Source organism: Miniopterus natalensis, chromosome 16 (assembly GCF_054644295.1).
Source record: "Miniopterus natalensis isolate mMinNat1 chromosome 16, mMinNat1.hap1, whole genome shotgun sequence".
Classification (NCBI taxonomy): domain Eukaryota; kingdom Metazoa; phylum Chordata; class Mammalia; order Chiroptera; family Miniopteridae; genus Miniopterus; species Miniopterus natalensis.
In genome coordinates, this window is record NC_142096.1 from 38,784,003 (window position 1) to 38,806,213 (window position 22,211).

The 22,211-nt window shown below is 51.8% G+C and overlaps 1 protein-coding gene across 1 annotated transcript in view; it reads right to left on the reverse strand.

Moving 5' to 3' along the window:
- The window catches only part of NDRG1 (N-myc downstream regulated 1), a 41,219-nt gene that overhangs the window by 13,294 nt on the left and 5,714 nt on the right, over positions 1-22,211 (reverse strand). Inside the window, exons 2-8 of the mRNA XM_016216110.2 lie at positions 17,795-17,874; positions 15,692-15,727; positions 6,049-6,154; positions 3,951-4,071; positions 3,403-3,465; positions 2,563-2,623; positions 1,328-1,414 (exon numbers count right to left, since the gene is read on the reverse strand). Coding sequence (XP_016071596.1) covers positions 1,328-1,414; positions 2,563-2,623; positions 3,403-3,465; positions 3,951-4,071; positions 6,049-6,154; positions 15,692-15,727; positions 17,795-17,857 — 537 coding nt within the window. The 5' untranslated portion in view covers positions 17,858-17,874. The remainder of the gene's footprint in view (positions 1-1,327; positions 1,415-2,562; positions 2,624-3,402; positions 3,466-3,950; positions 4,072-6,048; positions 6,155-15,691; positions 15,728-17,794; positions 17,875-22,211) is intronic.

Genomic DNA, 22,211 nt, shown 5'->3' on the forward strand with positions numbered 1-22,211 from the left:
GGAAGGAAATGGTGCAGATATTAAAGCCCCACACACATTCCTCAGGCTCCACGTAGCCGATGGGTAATGTCCCCAGCCCTCCACATCTGGCTCAAAAGAGCTACTGAGAAGCCAAACTGGCTAAGTGGAATGTCACTTCCTTTGCTGGAAAATAAAATAGAAAACAGGGAGTGTGTTCCACTCCCGAATGTCACGCAGGCAGGAGGGAGGGCTCTGGCCTCCTGGCAGAGTGTTCCAGGAAGAAATGCAGTATCAGACTGGCTGGCCTGGACACCGGGGGGGGGGGGGGGGGGGGGGCATGACCCTTTTAATCCTATGCTCCCCGACAACCTCCCCAACCTTGGAAAAATACACTTTCAAGATGAGAAGCCAGGATCACCCCGGCTTGAAATGCTTTATCCTGTTTCATTTGGAACGGTTTCCCCATCTTTTTGGCAAATACAGGGGGTTTTTATGAAAAAAACAATAATCATTTTTAAATAAACAAGGAACCCTAGGCCACCAGCCAGAGCAGAGCTTCCTGAGACAATGTGGGCCCCTTGTGCTCCAGGAAGGGACGTGTCCTGCCCCTTCTATGCCCAGCCTGGTGGCGCTTGGGTCGAGGTGGGCCTTTGACGCCTGCTGAATGAGAGCGTGAGCCCAGCACAGAGGGGAGGCCCAAGGACTGTGGGCCCAAGGGCTCCGCATTCAGCCCCAGTTCTCTTTCTGCCTGGCTTTGTGTGACCCTGGACAGCTTCCCTAACCACTGAGAGCCTCAGTTTCCCCTCTGTAAACGGTATGGCAACCCTACCTCCGGGAGGTCCCATGAGGGTTAAACATGTATTGTCATGCATACACAGCAATGGAGAATTTAAAAAGCACCAGGTAACCATGCAACACACGTTAGCTAATTATTACTGTGTTAAAACTAAGTGACATAAAGTCAGTACTAAATGCATATTTCCTTTTCATTAATAATCGGTGGGTTCCCGGAATTAGAGGCATGTGTCTTGTTCATCTTTTTATTCTCAGCATCTTGAGAAAAGCCCAGCAGATGTTAGGTTCCCAGCAAATACTCCAACCCAGAGGATGCTTGTCAAAGCTGGCTCGGGGCGCCTGCTGGCTTAGACCACAGTGTCCTACTGATGTCCCCATGGCAAATATCTGAGGCCATGCTTACTATTCTACGCAAAGCAGAGGAAACCTGCTCTCTTGGCTGGGGGTGGGCATTAGGGGGTGGTCAAAGGGTGTGACTAGGAGGGCTCTTAGTTACATTGCTCCTCCGGGCAGAGGTGAGGGCACCTGCCCCCTGCATTTTGGGACCCGCCAGCCCAGGGCCCAGGCTCACCTTGGAGGCTGCCCAGTCCATCCAGCCTTCCGCACAAGGGTTCACGTTGATGAGGACCAGGCCCTCCACCATCTCGGGGTTGTTCAGCTGCAATTCAGACACAAGGTGAGAGACGCAACCCAGGAATCTGAGATACTACAAACTTTAAAGTCAAACCAAGATGGAGAAAAGGGCTGGGAAAGGGCTCATGTGGGCCACAGAACAGGTTGCTGCTCTCAAGAGTCTATGGCCCCCGCCCCATGCAAACGGAGTTCCTAGCTCCAGAAACACTGGATCGGGGGTCCTGGAGGGAGTGGAAAGAGGAAGCAGAAGCACATGTGCTTGGCGGACCTGCCATGGACAGCTCACTTCCCCTCGCTGCCCCTCAGCTGTCCCAGCTGTGAAATGGGTATATCACACCACCAACCTCATAATCAGGCACATAAATACTCTTTAGTAATCAGAACGAATTCTACTACTTCTAGGAGATATATATATATATATCACATAACAGGGTGTCCCAAAAAATGCATACACAGTTTAACAGTAGATTCTATTACAGCTTGAAAATGAAATGAATTTAATACACACTGCTTTTATAATTATTCAAAGTGTGTATAAATTTTGGGGGACACACTGTATATAGGTGATACCATTTAGACCTTTTATCTGCTCGGTGCCTAGATGGCCAGACCACTTTGCATTCATGTCAGCATTTCTGACCTCCAACAAAGCCCAGCAAACAATAGGCTGTCAGAATACATATGGTTGAATAAAATGAGCATTGTTGCATTTTTAAACAAGTGTTCGGTGAGGACACAAAGGACCCAGTAGCCAGTGACTTGGGCCCGCAGTAATGTAAGTGACAACTGTCATGTTAACACAGGTATCTCTGGTTCTAGTTTAGAGTTAGTCAGGAGCCAAGAGTCCCCCGACTCCAGAAGCTACCACAAGAAGCAGCGGAGTAGAATAGGTGGTGATGGAGGGACCTGTCCACAGTCTCCTGCTAAGTGAGCAAAGCCAATGATGAAAGAAGACATCTAGGATGGCATTTCAGTGCAGGGAAGGGAAAAGCTGAGAGTATGTAAGTGACACACACACCCCACAATGCGAGCTGTGCTTCTCCCTCGGGAAATGGAATGATGGGTCATTTCTTTTTCCCTTTTGGGATTTTTGATGCTTTACCAATTTCCTTCCTTCACCTTGAATTAATTTTATTTAAAAACATCATCTTTTTAAAATGCCCAAGAACTCACAGCAAACCGAGTGAGGATGTAGGCGCCAGCCCCAGTTCCCATGCCAATGACGCTTTTCACCCTGAAAGCAGAAGTAAACTCATGTCACAGGAGAAGGGAGCCCTGGGAGCCCTGACCACCCTCTCATCCTCCCGCTCCTTGTCCCTAGGGAACCCCGCCTCCCCCACTGTCTGTCCTGGTCGTCACTGAGGATGGCTAGCAGGCGAGACAAAGCGGGGACACGCTGTTGTGCTGTGCCCTCGCGACCCGAAATGCATCACTCTTTATGGATTAGCAGGGGGCCGTGACCTTGCAGGGACGCGTCCCTTTTCCTCGCTGCTCTCCTGATGGCAGCCGGGCTCCCAGACACCGCCTGACATTTACGGGAAGCCCTATTCCTGCTTCTTCCCGCTCCTGAGCTTTATTTTGGATTCTAAAACTTGGCATGAAAATAAACTGGGCAAGAAGTCTGAGGTATCATCATCGGACCAAAGGCTCAAGTAAGAAGGAAATGAGCACTGGAGGGCCAAGGGCCCTGATAGAGCAGGTGAAGGCTCAGGCAATCCTGTTCCAGAACATTCCATCGGAAAGAGAAGGCAATGAAAGAAGAGAAAGCAGGAAAGGATGGGGGTGGCTGTCATCAGGTGATGCCATCACTCAGGGAGAAAAGCCCAACTCGCAGGAAGCAGACAGGAATGAAGAGAGTGTGAAAACAGTGGAGACACGTGAGCCAGGTGAGTTTCTTCCCTGAGCTTTAAACTGCAGCCGCAATGTCAGGACAGACTGAGGCCCAAGGAGAGGCAGAGGCTAGAAGTCACACCTCCCTGCAGGCTGGTCAGGGAGCGGACCCTTCTCCCTTACCCAAACTGGTGAAGGACTCCGGGCAGCATCTCGGCCAGCTGGTCCATGGAGGGGTACATGTACCTTGGGAGAAGCCAAGCAGAGGAGTCAGTGAGCCCGGACCCGGGGGCAATGAACGATGCCAACAGGAGCAGGGCCCGGACTCCCCATTGCACCCCCCGTGGCCCCCTCATTGCAAGCACCCCTCAGCATACACAGCCTTTTGTGTTAAGCAAAGACGTCTCCATCCTAATTCTCCTCCCCCCTCTTTGTAAAATAAGCCTTTACCAACTGCTTCCTGTGTTCCAGGTCCCACCCCAAGCATCTGAGGAGCAGTATAAACTCATTTAATCCTTGCAATAACTCCATGAGGTTGCTATGATCTCTTCCCATATAAAGATTATACATATTGTGGAGGCTGAGGGGTTATATCAGAGACTTGGCTTAGAAGAAGAGTATATTTTACAGCAATAAAAAAATTAAAAGCCAGTCTAAAGCCTCCCCCCGCCACCTGTTTCCACCCTGCGAGGCTTTCTACCCCCTCCTGGGGCTCAAGGCTCCTCTCTTACCCCACGGGGAAGGATGCAGCACCATCCTGCTGCCCAGGGGCGTCCACGTGGCAGACGGCAAAGTGCTGGGTGATCTCCTGCATGTCCTCGGAGTTGAAGAGGGGGTTGTAGCAGGTTTTGTCTGGAAATCAGGCAGGAGAGAAGAGGGGCAGAAGTGAGGATGGACTGAACTAGTTTGCTCCATGCAAAGCGTGTTCATTTTGTTTCTCTCCTATTCAGCAGAAGGAAACAAACTCACAAGTAAGAACGCCTACCTTTTATTCTCCTGTCCCACTTTCCTCTGCTGATAAAAGGCAAGAGAAAGGAGTGGGTGCGGAGGTGGAGACGGTCCCTAAGAGCCACTGTAGGGCTGGTGGATGAAGGGGTCTCCTGCTTCCTTCCCAGTCATTCCTGGCCATCATGGCCCTGATATGAGGCGGGGTTACTCCACCGACACTCTCTTTCTCCCTGGGTCGCCTAAACCCTAATATCAGGGATACTGGCCAGAGATTTTCAAACAAGGAGGAGCATAGGAGATAAAGCATGGACCTCTCTCTCCTTATATGGCCATGGATGAGTCGAGAGGCTCTAATTGTTGAGAGCCTGAAGCAAAGATGGCCAGCAGGTCACCAAGCCGTTTCTCTTTTCTTCCTGGGCACACAGCTGAACTACATTTCCCAGCCTCCCTTGTAATTAGAGGCAGTCATGTGATTGGGTTCTAGTCAATAGCTTTTGATGCTTGCCACTCCCTCATAACACCTGCTACTCAATTCTCCAGGTTTCTCTCCCTTCATCCACCTGCCAGAGACAGAGGAACCAGCAGAAGCCTCTGAGGCTCCAGGGGATGACAGGCTCCAGGGGATGGCAGAGCCACAGTGGGAAGGAGCCTGGGTCCCTGAATCACCATGTGGAAGGTGCCATACAGAATGCCCACTGAGTTGTTAAATGAGTGAGAAATAACGTATATTGTGTGAAGCCACAAAGGTTCTGGGTCTTTTGTTACAGTGGTTAGCTTGCTGTAACTAACAATGAGCCTCTCTAAAACTGGGGCACATCACCTCCACATGCAATTCCATTTCCTCACCAGGGCCCAGTGAACCAAAGTGATCTCTACCAAAGTACCTAGCACGGGATCTGACACATAATGGACACAGGGAGACACATAGGGAGGAAGTGAGATAAGAGATGTGAGAGTGAAGAAAATAAATGGTTTTCAGTGAATGACTTCATCTCCAGCCTCAAGGGTATTAATTTAAAAAATGTAAATCAGGCAGTCTGTCAATCAAAAATCAGGCAAGCACCCCACTTGCCATGTTCAAGTTTACAGAGATTCCTGGAGCAGGAAGGCCTATAAGTGCCTTCTGAGTCATCACAGGAATATTCACCTCTACTCTGAACCATTTTAACACGAAGTAGCTCTTATTCCGTCCCCATCTGTGAAAAATGGGGAGCTCACATTGGTAACACTTTGTGGTCATCTTAGGAATTCAGTCTAAACATTCACTGCCGTGTTCAGAAGAGCCAAGAAGTGGCAGCAATCCAAATGTCCATAGACTACAGAAAGGATAACAAAATCTGGTCTGTGTACAATGGAAGATCATTCGGCAAAAGGGAATGAGGTCCTGATACGTGCTACAGTGCGGACGAACCTTGGCAACACCATTACAATAAGATGTCCAGAACAGGCAGATCCTTAGAGACAGAAAGTAGACTAGGGGTTGCCAGGGCCTGGGGGTGTATAAAAAATTGGAGGTGACAGGTAAGAGAACAGGGTTGGGTTTTTTTCCAGAGTAATAATGTGCCAAAATTGATTGTGATAATGGTTGCACAACTCCGCAAACACTAAAAAGCATTGTACTCATTCATTAGAAGTTACTGTCATACAGACGGGCAGTGGGGGGCTCCCTGAGTTCCCAGCAGCTCCAGGCACACAAGCAACTCCGTGCCCCTGTGCAGAGCATTCCAGACTCTGTGGCAAGAGTTCTTCCCAGAACAGCTCCAGGAAGTCCCAGCAAGACTGAAGCAGCTGGGCTCCCCGCCACCAGCCCTTCCCAGCCGTCTTCCTCCACCCCTCGGCAGGAGCAGGCTCACTAGAAAACCATGGGTCCCTGGAACTTACGGTTCATGCCAATGTCGTGGTAGGTGAGGATGACAGGCCGGCTTCCCTTGGGGGTCCCGCACAGCGTGACGTGGATGGAGCCATGCAAAGTCTCGATGTCCTGCTCCTGAGGAAAGACAGCAGACAGAGGGCCTGTCACAGACGTGCAGGGCTGTGTGGCTTAAATCTGACTGCGGACACCCAGGGGGCTCCAGCTGTGTTCTGAGGAAGCTCCTAGTACCTTTGCACTTGGTCGTGAGAGCACTGGGCTTTGGGTGGCAAATCTCTGCCCCAAGAACCCTGTCCAAGAGTCAGGGAGCCAAGGGGAAGCTGAAGCCCACGGAGAGAAACAGGATTTAACCCATGAGGGGGCTGCAGGGCTGGGGTGAGGGGAACAGGCAGGCTCCCATCCTTTGAAATCCATGGTTGTGGATCTGAGGGCCATGACTCAGAGAAAAAGAGGGAAGGAGGGAGGGAGGGAAGGACGGAGGGAAGGAAGGAGGGAGGGAGGGAGGGAGGGAGGGAGGGAGGGAGGGAGGGAGGGAGGGAGGAGGGAGGGGGGGAGAGGGGGGAGGGAAGGAAGGAACCCCAATCCCCAGGCTCCACTTCCAGAGCAGGAAAGGGCGGCATCTCTGTTTTTAACAAGAACCCGCCCCCTTTCCTGACACAGGGGCTTCCTGCTGCACTTTGAGGGCCCCTGAAGCAAACAGGTGTGGAGTTGGTAACAAGGGGGGGTACATTTCCTGGGCTGCCACTGTGCGTCTGTGAAATGGGACATAATGCAACCTCGAGGTGTGGCAGGAGAAGTGTGCGTGTTTACCAGGCAATGGAGTAAACAGGGCGCAGTATGGGGGAAACCCCTACTCTTTTAGTACCCAGGCCTACCCCCAGCACAGGGGTTCTCCTGGGCCACCTGCCTTATCACCCCAATAAAATGAGTCTCCTGTACACAGAGCCTACCCATCTCCCCAACCCCCTTCTCTCATCCCCTCAGCACCAACACTCCACTCCTGCCTGTGGAGGCACTGTGAAAACCCAGGCCTTGGAGCACCGGCCCAGCCCCCGGGGGGGGGCACAGATCATCTGTGGAGCCCAGAGTGGCCCTGAAGCTGCAGCAGGAACAATGGCCCATTGTGGGGGCCTCATTCTCTATTGTCTCCCCAGCTGACCCACAGGGTACCCTCTAAAAATAGGCCAGGCCAGGCAGTGTCCCCACCAGCCTGGGACTTCAAGGTTTAAATCCAAGTTCCACCCCTCTGCGCTCCCGGGCCTGCACCTGTCAGACGAGAGTGAGGGCCTCACCCCCAGAGCCGAAGAGGTGGGCCTGGGCCTGTGCAGAGGGTAACTCAGTCATGGTGGCCTGGGCCCCGCCTTGGTGCAGGTACAGGACACCCAGCCCTGGCTGGCATCAAGGATGTCCCTGGCAGTCCCCCAGGGGTGGGGATGAGTAACGGATGTTGACTCATCGCTTTGGAGGTCTTAAAGTTATACAGCTGTGGAACTAGAAGTCAATCTGTCCAAGAAGACAGGGGCTGCCTGTCTGTTTACTGTTACAGCCTCCGGCCCTGGCACAGCTGCCGCTCCCAGCAGGTGTGCAGGATCCGTTGGGTGAAGAGAGGGTAAGTAACCTTCCCAAGGTCACCCAGCTAGAACGGTGCAGAGGGATCTGAACCTGAGACCACCCAAGTCCAAAGCCTGTGCCCTTTGACGTCTGTTTTACACAGTGTGCCTGGTGTCACGTGAAGAAAGGAAACCTTTACTGTGAAACGTGCACTGTGACTCTCTAGGGAGGGATGTAGTAAGTCAGGTCCCCCACCAATGTGGCTGTGGATGGCTTTTTATCTCCCCAGGGTCTCCATGAAGCAGCAATCCTCGGGGCACGTCCTGGGGTACACGGGCACACAGAACAGAGGACTAACATCTGCTCTTCCCCAAATGTGCATCTGGCCCACACTGCAGAAATGTGCCACAGGTATGTCAGACGCAGGGCACATGGGCCCTCTTCTCTGCCTGTAGCATCTCCACAAGAACAAATGCCGGTTTTACAGCCACCTCCCCAACCTGCCTGCCAATTCCTGGAGGGCAAGGCTGGCTCTGCTGTCTCAGGTGCTGGCCCAGAGGAGGCACCTAGACATGCACACAGTCTACACCGCCATAAACTGGTAAGTGGTAAAACGGCAGCCACCCCTAGTCTACACTGCTTGCCAGCTGGCAGACAGTGGGAGCAGCACCTGCCGCCTCTTTGGGCTGCCAATCTTGGCTTGGGAGCTTTATGAATAACTGCAGACGATGCTGGTTGGCCTCCCAAACATGTCTTGTTCCTTCTTATGACAGGACGCCCAGCTGGCAAGGTGCTGATCAATTCTCCCCTTCCCCATCTGCCTCCTAGCCAAAGGTGGTCAGAAGACCCAGTTCTGGCCAATGAGATGTCAGCAGAACTTGCTGGCACTTTGAGAAGAATTTTTTAAAGGGTCAAACTTGGCCTTTTGATTTTTTGCTTTCGCTCCCTCACCTGCTTACTACCTGGAATGTGGATGAGATGTTAGGGATTCAGCAGCCATCTCATGAGCATGAGTATAAAAACTACATGCTCAGGATGACAGAGCAGGAGCAGGAAGGAGTCTGGGACTGCGTGACATTCACACCTGCTGTATCAGGCCTTCTAGGTCAGCAAAAATAGCAAACATTCCTTGTTTAGGACACTGTTGAGTGATATGAATCTTAATGACACATCCACCATGCCCCCTTGGCCAAGTCATCGGACTTTTCTGAGAACTCCCTCAGCTCTAAAATGGAGTAAACAACAAGCCTATCAAGTCACGGAGATGCTCCCAAGACTAAAACCGTGGTAGAGCCTGGGAAGTATTTTGCAAAATGTAGGTTTCCATGTCCATTGTTGTGGACCCCTGTCCCAGAGATGGGTACTCTGCAGCCACAGGGCCACCCCAATGGCTTAAGTCAACTGGCTGAATGATCCAGGGGAGCCCTGAGACCAGCTGCTGCCTCCTCCCTCCATCATCAGGCCCCAGGGAGACACCGAAGGCCTTGGACTGTGAGAAGATGACAGGCTTACACACACCCTACGTCAGCTGCTGCGCTGGGCTGCCCCTCTCCTCAGTCTAGCCCTGGTCAAGGCATTTCCCAGGGGCAGAGCGGGCCCAGTGGAACAAGGCACAGAGCTGATTTGGCTAGTCAGACACAGCATTAAGTCAAGGCCTCTTGAGGAAAGAGAAATCATGAGAACAGAGTCTCAAGACCACCCTCTTGTTGAGAAATAACACACAGTGCCCCCCACCTTCCTGCTTCCCCCACAGTGGGGGGGGAGGCCTGGTTGTGCCATTGATCTTCTTTCCGTTGGGTAAGGAGTACACAAAAAATGAAGGGTGACCAGGGGGTATGTGTGTGGCAGGAACACAGTAGTATCTGCGTATAAGGACAGCCACCCCCTCACTGAGCAAATACTATAAAGCTAGGATAGCCGTTTCACAGAGAAGAAATGCCAGCCCAGGGGGCTGAAGCCTAGCCGCCAAGGGCACACAACTGCAGGGGCTAAAGCCTAAGGGCCAAGGGCACACGCCTGCAGGGGGCTAAAGCCTAGCAGCCAAGGGCACATGCCTGCAGGGAGAGTAAAAGTTCCAGATAGGTCCTTGGGCCTCCGAGCCCTGAGCCCAGGGGCTGCAGCAGGCCCCCAGGACACTGGGAAGATAAGACGCTGGACCTGTGGCTTCTCCCTCCGTTTCTCAGGTTTCTCTACTGTTGTGATCACATCAAGAAAAAGGAAAGAAGTTAGAGTCGGGAAATGAGCTGCTGCGGGCAGAAAGCCATTAGCTGGGAATATAGAGGGAAGCTAGACCCACCCTGCCGACTGGAATTCTCCAAGGAAGAAGGAATTAGGAGCAAAGTCTTTCTTCTGTTAGGGAGAAGAGAGAGTGGAGGACCAGTGTCACCCCAATAAATTCAATAAAAAGGAGAAAAAGAAAGAGTGGAGGGATGGGCATCCACAGAGCAGAGGAGGGGGCGGAAGGAGGCCTGCATGCTGAGTCTGAGGCTGTTTATTTCATGTGCGCGACACCTCGGGGACAGTGATGCTCCCTCAGTTTTATGAATGACAAAGCTAAGCCCCTGGGAGTCCGGGCCACTGGCCAGGCCCCTGGCCAAGGGCACATGGCTGGCAACAACAGAGCTGACCTGACCCTGCTTCTGTCCCCTGCACCTGCCCCCAGGGGATGGGCGTCTACACTAGGTCAGCCCGGTGGCCTGGACTGGACAGACCTGGGGAGGAGCCCACCACGGGGATGCTGGGGGGGGCGCTCTTCCCCCACTCCACCAGGAGGGCTTTCCTAGGAAACCCACAGAGGAGGGGAGAAGAGGCAAAGCCTGGCTTTGCATTGACCCAGATGAGCGCCACCTCCATCTGTCACGGGTTTGCTCTAAGTCCCAACGACTTCCCTAGGAAGTGGGGCTGGAAGAGGGAGGGATGGAAAAGGGTGGGCTGAGGATTTCCAAGCCTTTGACTTCTGCCCACCTTCAGTCAGGGGGCGTGAAAACAAGAAGCAACTGTGTGGAAAGAAAGAAATTAGGAAAAGGTCACCGTTTCCATTTTCCCTGGGAGCTGATCTGCTTCCAAGAGAAGGGAAATAAATCAGCCCTCCCCCAGCCTCCAACAAGGTCAGATGTCCCTCTGGCCCAGTTCCACCAGACAGGGACTTCCAGAGCTGGAGCCAGGCTTCAGGAGACACTGCCCATCACCCTCCTGCCCCAGCCCCTCCGCTCCCTCCACCCAGAGGCCTGGAGGGTAACATCAGCTCCCAGCCAGCAGAGCCCTGGTGAGCACACAAACACAGATTCCATGGAAACCAAACCAAACCAAATCAGATCAAACCATCTGTATAGGGAGAGATCCAGGTGGAAGGAATTAGAAACAACAAATCCAGCAGGAGAGGCGATCCGGGGCCGCGGGGAGAATGATGGATGGAGGGCTCAATTCTGTCCCCCACCTCCAGTCAGTGACATGGACTTTGGCTCCAGACACGGAGACTGAGTCAGATTTCATCATTTCTCTCATCACTGAGTGACACTGAGCAAAATCCCTTAAACCCTCTCTGGGCCTCACTCTGCAGTTATAAAACAAAGAGAGCAATAATTCCTCTCTTGAAGGGTTGTCGTGAGGATTAAATGAGATGATGCAGGAAGAGAGGTCAGCCCAGTTTCTGGTGTACAGATATCAGCTAAAACGGCTCCCATGTTTGTTACATATTTAGGAGTCAAGTGGGCCGAAATGTAGGACTATCTCGACAGCACCCCTTGGCAAGTTTCTTAACATCTCCAGACTGGTCTGTCATCTGCCAAAGAGGGTAATATCTCCCTACCTTGTCAAAGAAGAGCTGAGACAATGAGTGGGCATGCAAATATTAACTTGCTCCCTCCCCTCCCCTTAGGGGCCTTCAACAAAGCCTCCCCACCTGCAGCAGAAGGGGTAGGGCTGAATCATAAAGCACCTGCCAACTTGAATATTCTTAGATTCTAGAATCTTAGTCAAAGAAAATAAGCCAGAACCCAAAATACTCCCACCTACTCCAGTCATCAAATTTGCAAACACAACTGCCCAGAACCTCCTCTGCAAAGCCAGATCATACCACATCCTTCCTGTGGCCACAGTATCTCTGGCCGGCAGCCCACCCTTCCCCGAGCTCTGAGGGCTCCGGAGCCTCTCCAAGGGGTAAAGCAGAGTTCTGGGAGCAACTGCCAGAACCTCACATGCCCGGGCACCAATTGATTTACCTTAAAACATCACCTGGGCCAAATCAAACAGCCCACCCTAAGGTGATGTCAGCCAGGGAGAGATAAGGCCGCGAGGCCATCTGCTCTGTCAGCAGAGCTGTCTTCTGAGATAGGCCGCCCAACAACGGGGCCAGCAGCAAACCCCTCCAGCAGCTTCTCACTACTGTAGAGCTCTGAGCTATGCTGTCTATTTTGATTCATGAAACATACGTACATATATATTTGTGTATATATCTCCTTGACTACTTTGGGAAAGGAAAAGTGAGCCTGCTTGAGTGAGTCAAAATGCTGGAGCACCAAATATTTTTCAAGAAATAACGTTGGCTGTTTTCACACATACACAATGAGGCAGCTCTGACTCCTTAAATTCGACTGCCAACGAACTGGCCAGGCAGGGCCCATTTCAACAGGCAATGAGACGCAAGTAAAGAAGTAGGTGAAGGCAGGTCCCCATGAAGGTGTATCGGCTCCTGAGTCCCACACCAGCTCACCCTCAATGGGTTAAACATTAGTCCGCCAAAGTTCTGTGCCAATTACTGCCTGAGCAGATATTTTTTTATAGAAAGAGCAAAGGTGAGATGAAACCTAGCCCGCAAGGCCTAGCTGGCTCCTCCAGGTTTAGCGCTGCAGTAATGCATCCTGATTGAGAGAACTGGGCTGGGCCAGACAGAGTGGGGTTCCCTGGGGCCCTTCACAGCTGCTGGCCATGGAAGAGCCTCAGTTTCCTCATTTGAAAGTACGGATGATGATACAAGTCCCCAAAGATTCAACGAGAGAGCAGGGGCAAGCCTGGCCCCTGGTCTGGCTCATCAGAGGATGCTGACATCCCCAGCAGGCAGGAGACTGTCATTTTGTCCCCAGGCTGGGTCCTTGACCATGGCTCTGTCATTCTCTGCTCCTGGCCCTGTGAGCAGTAACCCTTTAGGACACAGAGAACATCAGCTATCACACTGTGCTGCATCTTCCGAAGGAAACCCTACAGTGACCCACAGCCAAGATTTTGGAGACTGTTGGAAATCTGGGGGAACTTCCATAAATATGGTGAGTCAGCTAGATCTAGGAGCCAAACCCAAAGCAACACAGTTTATACAAAGATTGGAACCAGCTTGACAAAGTGTCATTCAGTAGTCACATTGAGCTCAAATATTGTGATTCATCAGGAAGGCTGAGCCTACGAACAGCTTACAGGAAAAACTCGTTTCACCCCTGGCTGGTGCAGAAGCCAAGCCAGAGGGGCCTTTGCAAGTGCTGTCGCCTCTGCATTGACTGATCGGTCCCTAATCTTCTTGGGTCACTTGCTTGGCTCCATCTATCATTCAGGCCTCAGTTCAATGTCACCTCCTCCAGAAACCTTTCCTGACCCCTCAATTTAAGGCCACACCCCATCACATCAGCCTGCTCTATCATCTTCCAAACTGTACAGTAGTTGGAACTGTCATGTTCACTTAATTTTTCATATGTGTGTTTGCCTTCCCCTTCCAGGTAGTCAGGAGTGGTTTCAATCAAGCACACTGCTTGGGTTCACACCCAGCCCTACCCCTTTCCAACCCCGAGACCTTAGGCTAGTGACTTGACCTCTCTGTGCTTCAGGTTCTCCACCTGTAAAATGGGTGTAAGACTCATTTCAAGCATTAGACAAGCAAAACATGTGACATGCTCAAAATGATGCTTGGGGTATGTTCCATGCTCACTAATGCTGAGCTCTTAGTCTAAAATGTAGGTTCAAGCAGGTGTTTATTAAAGGAACAAAGGATGCACTATCGAAAAAATGCCCCCAACTTCACAGGAGAGCTCTGGGATTAGCGAAGAGGGCTCAGCCCAGGCTGGGACCAATGTGGGCAGACCTCATCCTGCCTCTCCCAGCTCCTCTCTGAGGCTTCCCTCCATGATCTTCAGGTCCCCACTGGCTGACGTCCTGAGCGTGCAGTACCCTCGCCCACCCCAGACTAATCAACCTCCAAGTCGACCTGCCCCGGGAGTTGGGGCCAGCACTCCTAGTGTCTGCTCTACCAACTACCTGGCTCAGGAAATGGACTCGTAACTGGGCTTTGCAAATTATCAAGAACAACACAAAAGGGAGGAATTCTCTTCACAGGGAACAGATAAACTATGTTTTCCGGTTTGCAAATCAATAACCAAGATTTTTAAAGTCTACAATAACCATATGATTCAACGATTCCACTTTCAGGCATATACCCAAAAGAATTAAAAGCACAAACTCAGCTAGATACTTATACACCCACTATTCACAACAGCCAAAATGTGGAAGGAACCTAAGTGTCCACTGACAGATGAATGGATAAACAAATTGTGGTCTAGCCACACAATGAAATATTATCCAGCCTCAAAGAAAAGGAGAGTCTCACACATGCTACAATATGAATGAACCTTGAAGACATTATGTTACGTGAAATAAGCCAATGACAGAAAGATAAATGTTATATGATTCCACTTACATGAGATACTTAAAGTAGTTAAAATCATAGAGACAGAAAGTAGAATGGCAGGTGCCAGGGGCCGGAAGGAAAAAGACATTGGGACTTAGTGTTTAGTGGGGACAGCTACAGTTTTACAAGATGAAAACAGCTCTGGAGATGGATGGTGGTCATGCTTGCACAACAATGTGAATGTATTTAATGCCTCTGGGTCGTACACTGAAAAGTGGTCCCGATGGTAACTTTTGTTATGTGTACTTAACCACATACATACACACCGAAAAAAATCTCACAATAGAGTTAGTAGACAGGGTGTGGTATTGGCCCAGCACTGACCGGGAAACATCACATCAGGGTCCTTGCCGTCATCCTCTCTCCACTGCCACTTAAACAAGACTGGAGTGGCTTTCCCCATTTCACAGATGAGGAAACTGAGGCTGAGGGGAGCTGAAGCAACTTGCTCTGTGTCAAAGAGCCAAGAAAAGGCAAATCTCTACTTGCCTGGATACCAAACTCAGGTAGGCACTTGTACAGCCGTCATTCACAATAGTCACTGTTCCCAACCTCTCTCCCATTCTTTCCCCTCCCTTCCAAGGGCAATGCCAAGGTTCCCAGCCTCTGGATATGGGTGCGGGCCAATCACTGGTATACAGATCGAGGAGGAAGAGTGGAGTGGTTTTTGGGAAAAGGAGCAGAATAGATGATGGAGATGCAGAGCTCAGATGGGCTGGAAGACGGGGGTACCTGGGTGGTGCGCAGGCAGAGGTTCAGGTGAGCACGTCAACCTGCATCTACCTGCATTTGCTCCTCTCCTCTTCTCGGGAAAGCCCACAAGACCTCACTGTGCTGAGGTTTCCTGTCCCATCCTCAGGGCCCAGCACAGCCTGGGGCCCACACAGGCTTTGGGATAACTATGAGCACAGGATTTACAGCTCCTGGGGTTCTGACCTGACCCTCATCCAAAAGAGGCCAGCCCACTCTCCTGAAAGCTTTTTCTTGGAAAAGACTCAAGAGCACCCACTCCCCATTGCCCTGAGGCCAACCCTGAGCAGGGATGGAGCCGGTCAGCCACAGAGAAGACTGATTTTGCTTTCCCAAGCAGAGTCAAAGACATTAAGCCTTTGCTTCTGCTCCCTCCCATCACAGGGTCCAAAGCCCACCCAATGTCTCTCCATTTTTCCCCCACATATCCCACAGCTCTACCCAGATTGACAGAGTTGAAGGGGCTGTGTCTCCCTCCTGCTTCTACAGGGAGTGACAGGCTTCCTTGGCCAGAACTCCAACCAGCTTCTATCCAAGGAGAAGGAGCCAAGTGTGGGAAACTAGCTTCCTTTTCTCTCCTTGACCCCAATGTCTGAACAACAATCTACTTTAAAGCAATGGAAAGAAGAGGGAAAGAGAGAACACAGAGTAGGGAAGAGAAAAAGGAGTCCACATCCTCTACTTGCCTGAACATCAAACTCTTGCAGGAGGCCGGTGATGGTCTGTGGAGAGACAAGGGAGATGGTCAGTTTCATCAAGTTTCCTTGGACAGAGAAAGAACTAATGTAACACATGGGCTTCTCCAAGCGCTGAGTCTGCATCTACCTTCCCTCCTCTGTGGAGCCTCCCTAAGAGAGACTTTCCTTTTTATCTCAAAGAACAGTCCAGCAGAAAAGACACATTAGCTGGATTCCTTTTTGACTATAGCCTTGGCGAAAAAAGATCTGAAAGTCTAAGCTGACCACAAGCTTGTGAGGTACAAGACTGTAATTACCTATTAACTGGTCTCCTGATCTCCATCCAGGTGCTATGTTTTTAAATCTCAAACCTGACCATGTCACTGTCCTTGAATTTCTTCCCTGGCTGCCCATCATCGGGATTAAAATTCAGTCTTCATGGGTGGACATGGAGAGCAGAGACCTCTCAACTTTTCCTCAATCCCGTAATTCTGAGTTTCCAGCCCAAATTCCATCTTTCACCAGAGGTATCTGGATTTGGAGCACACATAGTCAACAGTATGCATCAGTAAACCATGGCCAGCCACCTGTTTTTGTAAATAAAGTTTTATTGGACACAGCAGGCCCATTCACTTCCACGTTGCTATGGCCACTTTCATGTTGTAATTGTGAAGCTGAGTAGTTGGCAACAGATGGTATGGCCCGCAGAGCCTAAGATAGTTACTATTTGGCCCTTGGCAGAAAACGTTTGTAGACCCTGAATGTAGAATCATCACAAGCATTCTGCAGCTTCCCTGGGCTTCTAAACCCAGTTGCCACCTATCTAGACAATTCCCCTCCCATCAGACGTTAGCTTCTGTATCTATAAAATACAGAAGGAAAAGTCTGTGACATACGGACCTAAAAGAGCAGTCACACCCAGAGCCACAAAGGAATCAAATGAACAGTCCATTCACCAAAGGCAGCTGGCCTGACTTTGGCTCTAAGCCCTACACATTGTAACTATGTAACTGAGAACAAATTAACCTCCATGAGACTCAACTTGCTCTTCTGTAAAAAGGGAACAATCACAGAACCTGGTATCTACCCAAGTACAGTCTCATCCTGTCAGTGAGCACGAGCGAGCCATGGAATGTGGCTGGCCCAGAGACGGCCTGCCGGACCTGGTTCATACACTCTAATTGTCAGTCTTGAAAGCATTTAGTTGACCTTACAGTGACTTCACTTTTGAGCCCGAGCTTCACATTTTTTAAAAGATGCATCATCACAGGCAGTTTTGCGGCTCAGTGAGAATTGGGATGTGAACATAGTTTAAAAATACAATGTCACCTTTATAGTAAATGTAAAGGCTTATCACAGCCATTGTCAGAACAGCTAGTTCAGGATGGATTGCGCCTGCTCAGGTCGTAGGGCAGGGGCTACTCTTTCTAACAGGGAGGCCTGGTTGACATGAAAGGTTTGACCAAAAAGATGATAAAAACTGTAGCAGCAAGAGCTCACGTGCATTGCTCATCTCCTCCATGCCAGACAAGGTTCTGACTGTTTCGTATCGACAGCCCACTCCATCCTCACTCTGCCCCATGATGTAAGCCCCAGTGTTTTAAAGTTGGGGAACTGGAGCGTGAGGAGGTTGAAGGATTTGCCAGTGGTGGACACAAAGCTGCTGAGTGTCACAGGCAGGAATTGAACTCAGGCAGTCTGGTCCCAGAGTATGTGTATGACCTTAACCTCCAAGTTATGGGGTAGCCAGAGCCTGTGGGCAGTGGGCTTCCTGTTGCATGCTGGAACCACAGCATAGAACCACAGCAGTAGGGGGCGCTTCGAGGAACTCTAGGTCAATGCCCTTACTTTACAAATGGGATCAGTGAGGTGCGGGCAGAAAAGCCCAGAGACTGGGCAAGGGGCCCAGCCCACAGTGCCATAGCACTTAGTGGCCAAGCTGTGACTTGAACAGGTACCTCTTGTCCCTTTGACAAGGAGACCTGTGGAAACAGGAAGTGGTGGACACATGTGTATGTGTGTGCGTGTGTGTGCATACGCATGTGTGTTCACACTGTGCACACACCTGTGCCCGTGCATGACTGTGCATGTGATGGGGGCATCTCCACTCACCTCGCCTTTCTCCACCAAAGGCTTCACCTCGGCCAGGTCCACGTCCTGCAGCTCCCGAGACATGTCCTTACAGTCACCTGCTTATGAGGGGACAGAGGCCAGAAGGTTAGCACTTCTTGCTGAGGGATGTTTCCTGAAAGAAGCAAATTCGAGGCTAGAAAACGAGCCCTCACGCTGCCCAGCAGCTCTTACTTCCTGCCCCACACGTCACAGGTCACGAGGCCCCTTGGCCCCTCCTACCCACAGTGCCACCAAAGCCTTGCTCCTGGCACAGGAACTAAGGCTCATGTTGAAAAGGTGGCTACCTTTCCAATGAAACAGGTGGATCAACTCTCATAACCAGGTCCCACATCCAGTCCAGGACTCCCCACCACAACCTGCATTTTAGGAGACCCACATTGCTGATCCCAAAGTCAGGCAGCCCCAGGTTGACAACCAAAAGGGGACAGAAGGTCACAGGAGGCCCCCCATGTGCAGGCATGGCACAAACATCATCCTTCTTCACCCTCAAACTGTCCCCAACAGAGGGGTGGCCACCTCTGTGCAGGACTTCCTGCTCTGTGCAGGGGAAGAGGGGCAGGGCAGGGACACTCTCAGCCCGGGCCTGCCAGGCCAAACTGTCAGCAGGCTTTTCAAAGAAAAGGAGTCAAAGCAGCTGGGCAGGGTGGGGCCAGAGGAGGTCCTCACTGGCTGTAACACGGGCAGGAACAGAAGGACCAGGAGGTGACAGCCGCAAAGCTAGCGTGAACAGAGTTACAGAGGGTGGAAGCTGCCATAACCCACTCTCCAGGGAGCAAGGCCTGGGTGGAGCATGTGCTGAGCACGCTTCTGGGAGCGGAATCTGGGAGCTGGAGGTACAAACAGTTATTCTCACAGGTGGGAAGTCAAACTAGAAGCACGAAGTGCCCTCCAATGCTGGGTGAGGCACACAGAACCCAGATTGAGGGATCGGTGCCCCAGTGGCAGTCAGAGGAAGGGAGGAGGGAGTGGCAGGAGTCCAGGTAGCCCCCGCCCACAGATTCAGGCCTTGTGTGTCTTGGATCTGGAAACCTGCTGAAAACCAGCCTGACCGAGGCCCTCGCATTGCTACCTTCCAGAGTAGCAACCCAGGCCCCATGGATGCCAAGCCAGAGAGAGCTCAGCCTCTGAAATTCCAGCCAGGAGAACTGGTCAAAAGACCCAACTCCCAGAACCCACAAGAATCCTCCTCGTGAGACACCTCTCAGGTCAGCCGGCAGCAGAGCCAGAGCCACTCCCCACCCTGCCCCAGTGCTGACACATGGCATTCGGGGGCCGATCCCCTGCGATGCTCTGGTCTGGGGCCCCAGTATGATTTTCCCCAGTAGATAACCAGCCCCACAAGGATGCCTTTATGCAGCCTTTGGAGTCCAGGTTCCAGAACATTCTGAAAACAAAGTCAGTTTTATATTTGTGAGCATTCCTGGGCAGCAGCCAGCTCAGAGGCCGGAGGCATGAAAAGCCGAGGTCGGTAGGCCTTGCTAATTCAGCATGTTTGCGGTTCCAAGACCCTGGCCCCACAGCCACCTCGCCTACACAGCCTAGCGAGCCTTCCAAAAGCTCGGGCAATGCCACCTCTCCTGCTGAGAGTAAAAGGACCCAGGGTGCAAGTGGGGTCTCCTACTGTCCCTGGGTGGGCTCAAGCAGGCCTTCTTCAGCCCCACCTGTGGGCTCCCTGGACAGGTAGCCCTACTTGTCTCACTACCTGGCCTACCTGTAGCACCTCGCATTACACCAGGCTCAGAGTCAGGACACAGCTCGCTTGCTGAGTAGATGAACAGGTTTTACGCAGCTTAATAGCAAGGCTTATGTTTAAATTCACTCTTTAATGTTCACAACCCACAAGAGTGAGATGCTTTGGAAACAAGTCAATTTAGGGACTCGAGCCCATGCTGCAGTTCTGTTCAGTGTGGTCAGTTCTCCTTGACACCCAGCCACTGCAATCACGTTACACTGTCAGCCCCCTCAGTGGCCCCCAGTGTCCTTCAGAACAGAAGAGGGCTCGACCCCAGCCTTCGTGATTTCCCAAACGTGCTCCTGGTGAAACCTTTGTACCCAAACCTTCTTTTCTCCCTACACCTAGCTCCCCTGACCACCTGAGGCAGAGGCTGGAAACTGGCCAGTCCCTTAATTATTGAAGACTCGCTGAATGTTGCAGCTGGAGGGGCCTCATGCCCAGAGGCAAGGTGACGCTGAGAACTATTACAGGTTTTCTCTGTGGGGTTCAAATTCACAACCCCAAGACATGAGGCTCACTCAAAGAAGCCCTCCCCCCAGTAGACGCTGCCTTATAGGCAGCGCTGATCTCCCTCACCAGGAGGCAGGGACAGTTGGGAGGTGGCCTGGTTTGGGGTGCTCTGGCTGATGGCCCCACCACTGCTCCCACCGGGCACCGCTTGGAGCCCACACCCTGGGTCATCCCCCAGCCGTCCTGAGGCCCTGCTTGGCTCAGCAAATTCTCTCCCTGGGCTTGAGGTCCACTGTTGGATGCCAGTCCCCGCCCCTCTCCACCACCTCCTGGAAAGTCCCAGTGCAGAACGTGGGACTGAAAAGGGCCAAGGCCATTGTTTAGCAGACGGGGTGACAAGGCAAGGCCACGTGGGATACCGTGGGTCGGAGCCCAAAGGTGGCTGCCCAGGCCTCCTGCTCCACCGTGCAGGATGGTGGATGGCACCTCCAGCCGTCTCCAAGAAGCGCAGATGGGAGCCTCTCCAGGGAGTTAGGTCAGGACAGGGCTCCCTCCGCTGAAACCCCACTCAGTGCCAAAAACGGGGCTCCAAGTCACCCCAGAAGCTGCCAGACTGGTTCTTATCACCATTTCTTCCTTCCCACCACCCTCCCAGAAAGAATTCAGAGAAAACCAGCATCAGACAAGGGGAAGGCAGCCAAGAGCTAGAGGAAGACTGGAGGGTCAGACCGGTTGTCATCATTTATTAGCTCTGTGCTCCCCAACAAGTAATCTAACCTCTTAGCCTCAGTTTGCTCATCTGAAAAATGGGCATAATAATCCTGCTCCCAGCAAGGACCAGAGCTTAAATTAAACACTGGCACACAGAACCTGGTAAATAGTTGCCTAATTAATCAGGGCAATTTTCTTTCTTGATCGCCTAAGATATGAGGGACATCTATGAGGACACAGCCTGTGTTTTATACACCATGAGCCTCACAGTGGCCCAGCAAGGAGGGGGACACACAGAAGATGTTCAGCAAATGCCACATAGGCTTCCAACAATCAGGCTCAATGTGCCACCATGTAGGTCTCCTCTTCATTAGCAACGCTGGTCAATAGTAATGAAGGCCCAAGGGGGCTGGGCAAATATCTTTCCGGTCCAACAGGCCCAGGAGATAGTCAAAAATTAGCTGGACCTCATGGGTTCCAGGGGAAGCCAAGGCTGAGATTTACCAGGAGAAGGTAAGACTGTGACCCCGAGGACCTGGAGGGCAGTGGGCAGAGGCATCTCAGGCAATCTAAGGCCACATGAGAATCATTAATCAGTCACTGGAGAGAGAGGGGACATACAATCTGTGATTCTCAAAAGCCTTGATGGAGCAGCAGGGCCACAGGCTTAGGAATCCAAGAGTGGGAGCACCGCTACTCCCCTGCCACGTGACTTTGACCATGTCATTCATCCCCTATTTGGGCTTCAGCTTCTGTTTGTAAAATATGCAGCCTGTTCCATGAACATCACACGGTCCATGAGAAACCTGGGGCAGATGGGAACCCAGGCAGGAAAGTACTGCACAGAGATGCCACCTACACAGGGGTCTCACCAGGGCACTGCCCGCTCAGTGCTGCCTAGATCTGCCTGGAGGTCCCTGTTCCACTCCTGACTTCAGCCCCTCCCTGTCTGTGAGACAGAGCCTCCCTCCAGCTCTGGTGCTTCTCTGCCAAGCCACCTAGGGGCACCCATCGGCACATCCTCTTCAGCAAGCTCTCCTGGGCCCCTGGAACTTCCACAAGGGGGACAGCGGTTGTGTCCAGCAGAGAAACATCTACCACATGTGCTGGGACCTCCAGATGCACTGACCCCAGCAAGACTGGCCATGGAAGGTGACAGTGAAACCCACACAGACACCCCATGATCACAGCAACAGGAGAGACTTCTATGGGGCTTACTGGTAACTTTCTAGGCTTGTGCCTAGAAAATAGGCAACCGTATTCACTATTTCATGATGGGGAAACTGAGGCACAGGGAGGTTAAGAAATGTGCCCTCCAAGTCACCAGGCAACAAGCCGGCACAGGTTAGAACAACCCTAAAGGCTTAGTTGACCCTGAGCCTTATATCAGCTTGCTCTAAAATATACACACACTGTGCGCCCACACTCAGTTCCAGTAGGCTGTTCTAAGGAAGGGAGGTTTTTCCTGTGCGGGTCAGCTGGGAGTCACCTACTTTTCCC